The sequence below is a fragment of the Salmo salar genome, chromosome ssa20 (assembly GCF_905237065.1).
Source record: "Salmo salar chromosome ssa20, Ssal_v3.1, whole genome shotgun sequence".
NCBI lineage: Eukaryota > Metazoa > Chordata > Actinopteri > Salmoniformes > Salmonidae > Salmo > Salmo salar.
Window position 1 is genome coordinate 64,069,454 of NC_059461.1, and position 13,345 is coordinate 64,082,798.

General features: G+C 41.1%; 1 protein-coding gene across 3 annotated transcripts; it reads right to left on the reverse strand.

Moving 5' to 3' along the window:
• Positions 1–188: 188 nt before the first annotated feature.
• On the reverse strand, positions 189–7,308 carry LOC106581193 (ras-related protein Rab-34). 3 transcript variants are annotated; one of them, XM_045703770.1, is made up of 12 exons: positions 6,826–7,308; positions 6,689–6,733; positions 3,292–3,392; positions 3,056–3,147; positions 2,844–2,912; positions 2,548–2,649; positions 2,393–2,457; positions 2,212–2,263; positions 2,021–2,102; positions 1,722–1,812; positions 1,450–1,557; positions 189–1,278 (listed from the first exon to the last, which is right to left on the reverse strand). In XM_045703770.1, the coding sequence occupies exons 3-12, from the start codon at positions 3,364–3,366 to the stop codon at positions 1,211–1,213; spliced, it is 804 nt and encodes a 267-aa protein (XP_045559726.1). In that variant the 5' UTR covers positions 3,367–3,392; positions 6,689–6,733; positions 6,826–7,308; the 3' UTR covers positions 189–1,210. The 3 variants fall into 3 exon arrangements, with proteins under 3 accessions (XP_045559726.1, XP_014018566.1, XP_014018567.1); XM_014163091.2 differs by having other exon boundaries at positions 2,844–2,909; positions 6,826–7,295; XM_014163092.2 differs by lacking the exon at positions 2,844–2,912 and having other exon boundaries at positions 6,826–7,298.
• Between the last annotated feature and the right edge of the window lie 6,037 nt (positions 7,309–13,345).

A 13,345-nucleotide genomic window follows, 5' to 3' on the forward strand; every position in this document is an offset into this window, starting at 1 on the left:
TTTTTTATTCACTTTGAAAATGTAGAGTAGGTTGTGTAGATAGATACTGTAAGAAAAATATGTCATTGAATAATGTTCTGTATAATTTTAAGGCAGCAAAATTTGAAGACTGTACAAGGGGTGTGTAGACTTTCACTAGCAACTGTATGTATAAATTGTGTCATTAAGAGGCCCTGGCTAATATGACAAACAGTTAAACATAATTTAATAACAGATTAGTGATTCATCCTATATAGAACATTCAATAATAACTTAGAAGTATTTGTTTTATAATTATAAAGTCTAATTACCAGTAAAAAGTTGTTTGATTTGATACAGAGCAGTGATTGTAAAGCTTACATGTATATTTTGAGCTAAGTGTAGTAATTTGTGATATACAGTATCTTTATAGAGCTAAAACTTGCACCTGCAATTAAACATTACAAAAATGACTGAAATAATCTTTGTCTAAAAGGAAAACTAAACATATACACTTTTCACTCTGATTATGGTATTCAACTAGAGGGATAATATAAGATCAGTCATTCAAATATCACACATCATTAAAAATCAATAATTCTCAGTTATATTATTGTATCCATCTAGTGTAGACGAGGTACATCTGACTAATACACATCTCTCATACTGTATGAATGCAGTTGTGCTGTTAAAAATAGGATTATGTAATCATACTCCTTAGCTAGCATAATATAACATCCCAGGAAGGAGTCATGAGTTTTAATCTATGCAATAGTTACAAATTGTGCAAAAAACATGTCGCATGGAAACAACACTATACAAAACAACGCTGTAAAAAATCTAATAGGCCTAATGGTGGAGTGTCTTAAAAATATCCATATTGGGTATTTGAATACATCCATGATTGTCCATACTCCATAGCTATTAAAGCAGTACCTCGATCACAATATCTGTCAGGACTCAAGAACTGGAATTGTACAGTATGGAGTACAATGACACAGAGGAAATTCTATTCCGAAACTCTGGATAGGCAAAAATGAGCCAAGCACCACAGGAATCCACATCCAACCAAGAAGCTGTTCTTTCCGGGCCAGCAGAAATTAAAATCAAATGTCTGTGAAGGCAAAAGTCTCTGTCTTGCCTCACTGCAAATTCCATGTCTCTGGGGGTGGTCATGGGTTCTCAGTTTCTCTTCTGAGGAAATTATGCTTTTTGCTTTGGTACCTTTTTACTGTAGTAGTCATGTTTGTCTTCATTGACAACAGTTTGACTGTTTCTTCTTTGATGTTGCATACAGGTTGTTTGAATTACTGTTAATTTCTGAAACAAACAAGAAACTCGCATGAAAAAAGGCTCTTATGTGTTTCTTATGTTACTCATACAAGGGTCTGTATGTAACCTAGTTAGGGTTAACGTGGCAAGAGAAGTGATGTTATTCGTATTACATAATGCATGGTGCCATATTTTAACAGTGCACAGCTGTGTACTCACTGATAACGTCCCCAATGTGTCTTGATCCACTCTTCTCTAGCTCTGCCAGAACGTTGACCTCAAATGCCAATGATGCAACACGGAAGAAAAATTCCCTCACATTTTCCCCTACAACAAGAACAGGAGGGGAAAAAACATGAAGTCACATTTGTTCTTCAGATGTTTAGACAATTAGTTAACACAAATTATAATACCGTCTCACAAACAAGTAGGCTGTATCCTGTCTTATTACTACCAGTCTCAACATTGATCTGATGTATTAGCCCACCAACCAGTCAATGACGACAAGGCCCAATACTCTGCTTTGATTTCCTCAGCCAGTTTGATGGCATCCTGTTCAATCTGAGAGTACTGAGCAGGAGACTGAGAAAATAACAGAGAGAAGAGGGAAACACAATAGATATACAAAACATATTATTATTATTATAATAATAATAATAATATACAGTATTCCATTAATTTTTAGTATCCAGTATATAGTCTGAACTTCGACTTCTGGAAGTTGACATGAGCGGAGAAAACGGATCAATTGTGCCTCTGCAGATTGTATATAAAAAGAGTGAACACATACACTCAGGTCTTTCTTTGTGCCCACCAGGAAAAGCTGGACATTGGTAGGATCATTCTCCTTCAAGGCATCTTCAAGCCACTGCCTGTGGATAAACATAGCGACATTCAAATATGTTAAATGGAATTTACAGAGCACACGTGCAGCTGAAATGTTTATTCATACTCACGTCAGTTGAATCTAATTTATTTTACCTTGCATGGCGCAAAGATGCCACATCATTTACATCAAACACAATAACAATCGCTGGAAAACAGAATTAACTTCATTAGTAAACTCAAACCTCATCAAATCTGTCCCTAAAAACATGGCAACACGTTTTAGATTGTAATAAATTATAAACATAAAAACTGTTCAAAGAGAAAGTTTCCTTACTCTGAGCTCCCCTGTAGTATGTGGAGGCAATACACTTGAACCTCTCCTGCCCCGCAGTGTCCCATCTGTAGAGGAGAGAGATATTGGTGAGTGAAGGGACACAGATTAGCTCTGGGGATTAAGACTGTAGAACACACCAGTAGAGTGAGACTCACAACTGTAAACTGAAAGGCACCCCCAACACTTCAAACCGCTCCATCTCAAAGTCAACACCAATGGTCGCCTTGTAGTTCTTGTCAAATGCATCCTTGCAAAACCTAAAAAGCGTAAATTATTAGGAAAATCCGATAACAATCTGTACTTGCAAACAACCTATAAAAAAACACAACCGACGGTATTCCAGTTTGGTGTATGCACTGCATTCCATCTGGTTATTAATTCACCAAAACGGCCCAGTTGACTGATACTGCAATCAAGTACTACGCACCAGGAATATCTAAACTTTGCTTACCTATTAATCAGACAGGTTTTTCCCACGGCCAGGTCACCAACCACTATGACCTTAGCGATTTTAAACCTACTGGTTTAAAATCGGAGGTGCCACAGACATAGAGACAATCAAAGATAACAATGAGACAACATACCACCCTCATAATACCATAAGGGCATTATGATATACTACCTGTATATCTTGAACATGAAAAGGCTTTGTGGCCTACCCACCCTACTGTGCCAGTGCGTTGCTCCTGGCAGGCAGTCTTCACTTTGGAGTTGAACTCATCTTTAGTTTGCACAGCAGCCTTCTTACTGTAACACTAGATTAAAACATAATGAACACAGCTTTATGAGATTGGTGGCCTAAGCAGCCTAGAAGGCAAAGGAACTAAGTGTGCAAGCACAGACAGGGTAGCACATTCAAATGACTGTTTGACTGCTAGCATGTACTGTATGATGCTTACCTGAGGAAGCTGGGCAATGACGCGGTCCTTTCGAACAGGAGGCAGCACACTCATGGATGGCACTCGGACAGACATTAGGCCAAGATAACAGTCAGAGGGACCTACAGGGTACAGAATGAATAAGTGGAGGGGGCAGAGAGAGACTTAGGTTTTGTCATTGCTTAATTATAATCACCTTTATAATAAAGCATTGCATGCATATCATCGCATTTGCATAGTGGTCTAGACTAGAGCAGTAGAGTAGAGGTGCTAGCAGATTATTTATTTTTTAGTCTAGTGTCCAGGAAAAATGTGGCCGTTTATAAATGCATTTCATGCAATTTTATGTGACAGGAGACTTTAGCTGAATCTTTTTTAATACCACACAAATTATTGAAATTTCAGGCTACTTTGACACTGACAAACTGAGAATGTAAGATCATTAAAAATGACCTCGTCTTCAATCCATCAATAGACTAGGCCTAGGTGTGTGGAGGAGACACACATATTGTACAATATGAGGGGGAAATTATAGCCCTAAAAAAGCTTTCCAGTTTCACTAACTCACCGGCGATGGCCGATGCACTCATGGCAAAAGCTTCTCTATCGTTTTAGTTTGGAAAAACAATGCTGTTTGCCGTTAGGCCTATTTAGAAGATGATCAAATATTTTCTTAGCCTACAGATAAGTAATTTTGTTTCAGCAGGAGCCATTTGCTTTCCAACCTGTGCTATCCCACAATTCTATACTGAACTATAAACGCAACATGCAACAATTTCACTGATTTTACTGAATTACAGTTAATATAAGGAAATTAGTAAATTGAAATATATTCATTAGGCCCTAATCTATGGATTTTATATGACTGGGCAGGGGCGCAGCCATGGGTGGACATAGGTCCATCCACTTGGGAGCCAGGCCCAGCATATCAGAATTAGTTTTCCCCCAAAAAAGGGATTTATTACAGACAGAAATACTCCTCCGTTTCATCAGCTGTCTGGTATCAGATGATCCCGCAGGTGAAGAAGCCGGATGTGGAGGTCCTGGGCTGGCGTGGTTATTTGAATTTTATTTTATTTAACTAGGCAAATCAGTTAAGGACAAATTCTTATTTACAACGATGGCCTATCCCAGTCAAACCCTAATCCAATTGTGCGCCGCCGTATGGGACTCCCAATCACAGCCGGTTGTGATAAATCCTGGAATCGAACCAGGGTCTGTAGTGATGCCTCTAACACTGAGATGCAGTATCTTAGACCCCCTGCGCCACTCGGGAGCCCCGAGTAAACGTGGTCTGCGGTTGTGAGGCCAGTTGGATGTACTGCCAAATTCTCTAAAACGACATTTTGGTAGAGAAGTTAACATTCAATTCTCTGGTAACAGCGCTGGTGGACATTCCTGCTTCTGGTGGACATTCCTGCTGTCAGCAGGACAATTGCATGTTCCCTCAAAACTTGAGACTTCTGTGGCATTGTGCTGTATGACAAAACTGCACATTTTAGAGTGGCCTTTTATTGTCCCCAGTACAAGGTGCACCTGTGTAATGATCATGCTGTTTAATCCGCTTCTTGATATGCCACACATGTCAGGTGGCTGGATTATCTTAGCAAAGGAGAAATGCTCACTAACAGGGATGTAAAAAAATGTGTGCACAACATTTGAGATAAGTAATATTTTTGTGCGTATGGAAAATGTCTGGGATCTTTTATTTCAGCTCATAAAACATGGGACCAACACCTTACATGTTGTGTTTATATTTTTGCTGAGTATTTGAAATATTGCAAATGCATGCTGTTCACTGACAGATTTGCCACGCAATCCCGACTGTGGGCAATGCCTTGTGATTGGACTACACACAATCCACAGCTAGGCTATAAAAAAAGAAGCTATTGGCCCCCTTGGGTAAATTATAGGCCTACTCCTGGTGTAGTATTGTGAATTAATTTAATTTATTTCTCAACATATGGCAGTAATTCTATAACTTTGGCAAATGTATTTCAATTTATCTACTGTGCTGTAGCACCACCAGCGCCCTTCCTTCCCATAGCTATGAGTCTATAAGGAAATAAATGATGAAGCACCCTTCCCATAGCTATGAGTCTATAAGGAAATAAATGTGGCTCAGTTGGTAGAGCATGGTGTGTGCATGGTGTGTGCAACGCCAGGGTTGTGGGTTCGATTCCCACGGGGGGCCAGTACAAAAAAATGTAATGCATGAAATGAAATGTATTCATTACTGTAAGTCGCTCTGGATAAGAGCGTCTGCTAAATGACTAAAATGTAAATGTAAGTACAACTCTGGAGAGATGGTAGTTGCAGGCTCATGTCTATCAGAGTGCCTGTAGCCTTTCTCGCACCACAGCAACTGCAAAGAGTTGGTCTCTAGGCTACAATGTTGAGCAAATCATAAACCCGGGATGGCCCAAACCAAATAAATTCAGGCGCGGGCTGAAAACCTACGTTTTCACATTAGGCTACGTGTTTAGGGTGCTATGATAATTACAGAGGCGGCAACACGAATTAACTGATCGCTTTTATTCGAATTTAAACATTGCAAACAGTGGAAATTATGTATCATGACACGAGATTACCGGATCGTTGCAAATAGGTTCCGGAACGAAACAGTCCAAAACTGAGAGGTTCCGGATCATGTTCCGACAGGATTCGGCTCAAATTAAGTACTGGGTTTTGTTAACATGACAATTATGAGCAAGAGTAGCCTATGCAACATGTGGGATGACGCACCACTACACGATTACAATTTTACGCTACTGCTACTCTCTCTTCATCATATATGCATAGTCATTTTAACCATATCTACATGTACATACTACCTCAATCAGCCTGACTAACCGGTGTCTGTATGTAGCCTTGCAACTTGTATAGCCTCGCTACTGTTATTTTTCACTGTCTTTTTTACTGTTGTTTTATTTTTTTACTTACCCACTGTTCACCTAATACCTTTTTTTGCACTATTGGTTAGAGCCTGTAAGTAAGCATTTCACTGTAAAGTCTACACCTTTTGTATTCAGCGCACGTGACAAAAACTTTGATTTGATTAGCCTATGAGTCAGTAGCAAGTAACTCGTCTGTTCTGGAGATGATCCACTAATCTCTATTTTAATCCTATTGTTCTGTGCACAAAGAAAAATGAATTACTGTTACAATAATATAGCTAATTCATATTGAACCGATAATAGATTGTAAAAAAGGATTGTTGTTCTTTATAATTGTAATCATGCTTCATCATAATTCACATGATAAGAAGCAACTCTAGCCTCTTCAAGAACCAAACACGTGGACACATTGAAACATGATCTCCCAAAATGGTTTAATAAAAACCGAAGTTGTCTACAAAGGAAAAATAAAAGCTGCTAACGAACGGAGTCCATGCTGGGATGTCACTGGAGCTACATACCTTGGAACGGGACTGGATGGAGTTTTCTCGTCACGCAGCGTAACCCTTCAGTCAATAAAGAAAAGCTTTGACTTTTAGTTTGGTTTCAAGATTTGAGGATTTACATAAATTAATTAGAATCTTTCAAAAAAGCTCACCGTATTCGTTCACACCAAATAAACCAGACCTACGGAAGTGAGTGGGAAATAACGTAGTCTGCAAATTATTTAGGTTTTTAGGCGGACCTCTGACTCAGCTCCAGGTTCTCGTTGGAATTTGGGAAATAAAGTCTTTGCGAGTTGACTCCCCCTGGCGGCAGATATCATCGGACACAATGTAGCCCAAACACGCATTTATTTTCTAATTTGTTGCATCATTGTTCATTATACAAAATCTTGTAGGCTACAATGCAACATTATAGCCATTGGCGTCATATTCCAGTGATAGAACGCTGGGTTTTCTGTCCTTTGATATTTACTACAGGCCCATGTTGCTTTGCCACTTTTTCTATTTCTTTGCTCATCGACACTTCCTGTCTCGTGGATACATGGTGTCGGGTGTCTTACCAGTAGTAGCCAATGGAAAAGTACAATTAGGCAGGATTTTAACTCCACATCTTGCAAAATACAGTATGTTTTGTTGCTTCTTTCCTGGAGGTGGTATATTCGTCTTGCATATGCACCAGCATCAATAATCTCTTTAGTTTACACAAAACAGCTCTAGAGGGCGGCATAGATCCATAAAATATTTTATCTTTACGCAATTGGACTATAATTCAAAACAGTTAAACAATGTTTTCCTTCCTTAACTAATGGTATTTATTTGTTCAACAGATCACGAAGTAGCGTTCAACAAACAAAAGGCTTTTAAAGGGCTTTAATAAGGCACATCAAATCAAATTATTAAAATCAGAGATGTCATCTTCGAGTCAAGCAATTGCTTCATAATTTATTATATGTTAAGGTATATTTTACTTTTTACAGTAATATGTATTTTTTTTTTACTATACAGAATAAAAATATAAAACGCAACATGCAACAACTTCAATGATTTTACTGAGTTACAGTTAATAAGGAAATTAGTCAACTGAAATAAATTAATTTGGCCCTAATCTATGGATTTCACATGACTGGGCAGGGGCACAGCCATGGGTGGGCATGGGATGGCATAGGCCCACCCACTTGGGAGCCAGATCCAGCCAATCAGAATGAGTTTTTTCCCACAAAAGGGCTTTATTACAGACAAAAATACTCCTGTTTCATCAGCTGTCCTTCTGGTCTCAGACGATCCAGCAGGTGAAGAAGCTGGATGTGAAGGTCCTGGGCTGGCGTGGTTACACATGGTCTGTGGTTGTGAAGCCAGTTGGACGTACTGCCAAATTCTCTAAAACGATGTTGGAGGCGAAATTAACATTCAATCCTGCAACTCCTGCAGTCAGCATGCCAATTGCACACTCCATCAAAACTTGAGACATCTGTGGCAGTACTGTGATACAAAACTGCACATTTTAGAGTGGCCTTTTATTGCCAGCACAAGGTGCACCTTTGTAATGATCATGCGGTTTAATCCGCTTCTTGATAATCCATCCACCTGACAGGTGTGGCATATTTTGGCAAAAGGAGAAATGCCAACTAACAGAAATGTAAACAAATGTGCACACAAAATTGGAGAGAAGTAAGTTTTTGTGCATATGGACCATTTCTGGGATCTCTTATTTCAGCTCATGGAACCAAAACTTAACAAAAAAATGAATGCAAAATGTAAAGTATATTTGGCAAGAGCCCGTATAGCTCTTCAAAACAAGGCACTGACCGTTTATTGTACACAGTTCTTCTACAGAGATTTCTGTCCACATCATTCAGTCTAGCGTCACATTTATACAGTGTTGGGGAGTAGTGAGCTATCTATGTAGTTCAACTAGTAATTTTACTATATTTGCAGTAGCTTGGTGGTAGTTGAACTAAATTCAAATCTTTGTAGTGTTTTCAGTAGTTTGTTACTTTTTTTGCCATGTAGTGGTGTAGCTAACTCATGGAACTGCACACCACTTTTATTTGAAAAAATAAAAGATGGGTGAAGTAGGCAATAATTTCCTGTCTTTTTTGGCATCAAACCTGCCTCATTCAAATCAAATCAAATGTATTTATATAGCCCTTCTTAGATCAGCTGGTATCTCAAAGTGCTGTACAGAAACCCAGCCTAAAACCCCAAACAGCAAGCAATGCAGGTGTAGAAGCACAGTGGCTAGGAAAACCTCCCTAGAAAGGCCAAAACCTAGGAAAAAAACTTAGATAGGAACCAGGCTATGAGGGGTGGCCAGTCCTCTTCTGGCTGTGCCGGGTGGAGATTATAACAGAACATGGCCAAGATGTTCAAATGTTCATAAATGACCAGCATGGTCAAATAATAATAATCACAGTAGTTGTCGAGGGTGCAACAGGTCAGCACCTCTACTGCTCCTGCTGTCTCTAGAGAGTTGAAAACAGCAGGTCTGGGACAGGTAGCACGTCCGGTGAACAGGTCAGGGTTCCATAGCCGCAGGCAAAACGGTTGAAACTGGAGAAGCAGCACGACCATTCACACTTGAAACGTGTTTAATTAGCTAAATTACACATTGTTACAATATGACCCCAAAGTGATCAGTTCTTGAAATTTGTAGTCTAAGTCATATAAGATGTACAATGTTTCTACAAAGTAGTTTAGATTAAAGTTGTCTGTTAACTTTGAAAAAGCAGTTAATCATTTTTTTGTAACTTTAGTAACTTTAGTTACGTAAACTATATTTTTCTTAAGGGTGGCTTTAGTGCACCTTAACTTCTTCCAGTGTGAAGAAATTGGTAGCTTGGTAAACTAAACTCAGCAAAAAAAGAAAATGTCCCTTTTTCAGGACCCTGTCTTTCAAAGATAATTAGTAAAAATCCAAATAACTTCACAGATCTTCATTGTAAAGGGTTTTAACACTGTTTCCCATGCTTGTTCAATGAACATAAACAATTAATGAACACGCACCTGTGGAATGGTCGTTAAGACACTAACAGTTGCAGATGGTAGGCAATTAAGGTCACAGTTATGAAAACTTAGGACACTAGAGGCCTTTCTACTGACTCTGAACAACACCAAAAGAAAGATGCCCAGGGTTCCTGCTCATCTGCGTGAACGGGCCTTAAGCATGCTGCAAGGAGGCATGAGGAATGCAGATGTGGCCAGGGCAATAAATTGCAATGTCCGTACTGTGAGATCCCTATAACAGAGCTACACGACGGACAGCTGATCGTCCTCGCAGTGGCAGACCACGTGTAACAACACCTGCACAGGACAATGCATCACACCTGCGGGACAGGTACAGGATGGCAACAACAACTGCCTGAGTTACACTAGGAACGCACAATCAGTGCTCAGACTGTCCGCAATAGACAGAGAGGCTGGACTGAGGGCTTGTAGGCCTGTTTTATGGCAGGTCCTCACCAGACATCACCGGCAACAACGTCGCCTATGGTCACAAACCCACCATCGCTGGACCAGACAGAACTGGCAAAAAGTGCTCTTTCTCTGACGAGTCGCGGTTTTGTCTCACCAGGGGTGATGGTCGGATTCGCATTTATCATCGAAGGATACCTGGCCCGGGTATCCTGGAAGGATATTGACCTCATTCCGTCAGTAGAGGATGCCTGGTTATTCTTTAAAAGTGCTTTCCTCAGCATCTTAAATAAGCATGCACCATTCAAAAAAAAATTGAACCAGGAACAGATGTAGCCCTTGGTTCACTCCAGACCTGACTGCCCTTGACCAGCGCAAAAACATCCTGTGGCGTACTGCATTAGCATCGAACAGCTCCCACGATATGCAACTTTTCTGGGAAGTTAGGAACCAATATACACAGGCAGTTAGGAAAGCAAAGGCTAGCTTTTTCAAGCAGATATTTGCGTCCGGTAGCACAAACTCCAAAAAGTTCTGGTACACTGTAAAGTACACCATGGAGAATAAGAGCACCTCTTCCCAGCTGCCCGCTACACTGAGACTGGGAAACACTGTCACCACCGATAAATCCACGATAATTGAGAATTTCAATAAGCATTTTTCTATAGCTGGCCATGCTTTCCACCTGGCTACCCTTACCCCAGTCAACAGCCCTGCACCCCCCCCCCCACAGGAACTTTCCCAAGCCTCCCCCATTTCTCCTTCACCCAAATCCAGATTGCTGATGTTCTAAAAGAGCTGCAAAATCTGGACCCCTACAAATCAGCAGGGCTAGACAATCTGGACCCTCTCTTTCTAGAAGTATCCGCTGAAATTGTTGCAACCCCTATTACTAGCCTGTTCAACTTCTCCTATCGTCTGAGATCCCCAAAGATTGGAAAACTGCCGCGGTCATCCCCCTCTTCAAAGGGGGAGACACTCTAGACCCAAACTGCTATAGACCTATATCTATCCTACCCTGCCTTTCTAAGGTCTTTGAAAGCCAAGTTAACAAACAGATCACCGACCATTTCGAATCCCACCGTACCTTCTCCGCTATGCAATCTGGTTTCCGAGCTGGTCATTTGTACACCTCAGCCACGCACAAGGTCCTAAAAGATATCATAACCTCCATCGATAAGAGACAATACTGTGCAGCTGTATTCATCAACCTGGCCAAGGCTTTCGACTCTGTCAATCACCACATTCTTATCAGCAGACTCAACAGCCTTAGTTTCTCAAATGCCTGGTTGACCAACTACTTCTCAGACAGAGTTCACTGTGTGAAATCGGAGGGCCTGTTGTCCGGACCTCTGGCAGTCTCTATGGGGGTGCCACAGGGTTAAATTCTCGTGCCGACCCTCTTCTCTGTATACATCAATGATGTCGCTCTTGCTGCTGATGATTCTCTGATCCACCTCTACACAGACGACACCATTCTGTATACATCTGGCCCTTCTTTGGACACTGTTAATTAACCTCCAGACGAGCTTCAATGCCATACAACTCCCCTTCCGTAGCCTCCAACTGCTCTTAAATACAAGTAAAACTAAATGCATGCTCTTCAACCGATCGCTGCCCACACCTGCCCGCCCGTCCAGCATCACTACTCTGGACGGTTCTGACTTAGGTATTTGTAGTTGTCCACATATTCTGTGTCTGGTTAGACTGTAAACTCTCCTTCCAGACTCACATTAAGCATCTCCAATCCAAAATTAAATCCAGAATTGGCTTTCTATTTCGCAACAAAGCATCCTTCACTCATGCTGCCAAACATACCCTCGTAAAACTGACTATCCTACCGATCCTTGACTTCGGCGTTGTCATTTACTAAATAGCCTCTAACACTCTACTCAGCAAATTGGATGCAGTCTATCACAGTGCCATCTGTTTTGCAACCAAAGACCCATACAGTGAGGGAAAAAGTATTTGATCTCCTGCTGATTTTGTACGTTTGCCCACTGACAAAGAAATGATCAGTCTATAATTTTAATGGTAGGTTTATTTGAACAGCGAGAGACAGAATAACAACAAAGAAAATACAGAAAAACGCATGTCAAAAATGTTATGAAATGATTTGTATTTTAATGAGGGAAATAAGTATTTGACCCCTCTGCAAAACATGACTTAGTACTTGGTGGCAAATCCCTTGTTGGCAATCACAGAGGTCAGACGTTTCTTGTAGTTGGCCACCAGGTTTGCACACATCTCAGGAGGAATTTTGTCCCACTCCTCTTTGCAGATTTTCTATGGGATTAAGGTCTGGAGACTTGAGCCACTCCTTTGTTGCCTTGGCCGTGTGTTTTTGGTCATCGTCATGCTGGAATACCCATCCACGACCCATTTTCAATGCCCTGGCTGAGGGAAGGAGGTTCTCACCCAAGATTTGACGGTACATGGCCCCATCCATCATCCCTTTGATGCGGTGAAGTTGTCCTGTCCCCTTAGCAGAAAAACACCCCCAAAGCTTAATGTTTCCACCTCCATGTTTGACGGTGGGGATGGTGTTCTTGGGGTCATAGGCAGCATTCTCCTCCTCCAAACACAGTGAGTAGAGCCGATGCCAAAGAGCTCCATTTTGGTCTCATCTGACCACAACACTTTCCCCCAGTTGTCCTCTGAATCATTCAGATGTTCATTGGCAAACTTCAGATGGGCATGTATATGTGCTTTCTTGAGCAGGGGGACTTTGCGGGCGCTGCAGGATTTCAGTCCTTCATGGCATAGTGTGTTACCAATTGTTTTCTTGGTGACTATGGTCCCAGCTGCCTTGAGATCATTGACAAGATCCTCCCGTGTAATTCTGGGCTGATTCCTCGCCGTTCTCATGATCATTGCAACTCCACGAGGTGAGATCTTGCATGGAGCCCCAGGCCGAGGGAGATCGACAGTTCTTTTGTGTTTCTTCCATTTGCGAATAATCGCACCAACTGTTGTCACCTTCTCACCAAGCTGTTTGGCGATGGTCTTGTAGCCCATTCCAGCCTTGTGTAGGTCTACAATCTTGTCCCTGACATCCTTGGAGAGCTATTTGGTCTTGGCCCTGGTGGAGAGTTTGGAATCTGAGTGATTGCTTCTGTGGACAGGTGTCTTTTATACAGGTAACAAACTGAGATTAGGAGCACTCCCTTTAAGAGTGTGCTCCTAATCTCAGCTCGTTACCTGTATAAAAGACACCTGGGAGCCAGAAATCTTTCTGATTGAGAGGGGGTTAAGACTTAT

Coding starts and splice junctions, on each gene's coding strand:
- LOC106581193 (XM_045703770.1), bottom strand. CDS start 3,366: ATGTCTGTCCGAGTGCCATCCATGAGTGTGCTGCCTCCTGTTCGAAAG. Junction 1,558..1,721: donor GGCCTTGTCGTCATTGACTG/GTTGGTGGGCTA, acceptor TTCTTGTTGTAG/GGGAAAATGTGAGGGAATTT. Junction 1,279..1,449: donor ACACATTGGGGACGTTATCA/GTGAGTACACAG, acceptor TGTTTGTTTCAG/AAATTAACAGTAATTCAAAC.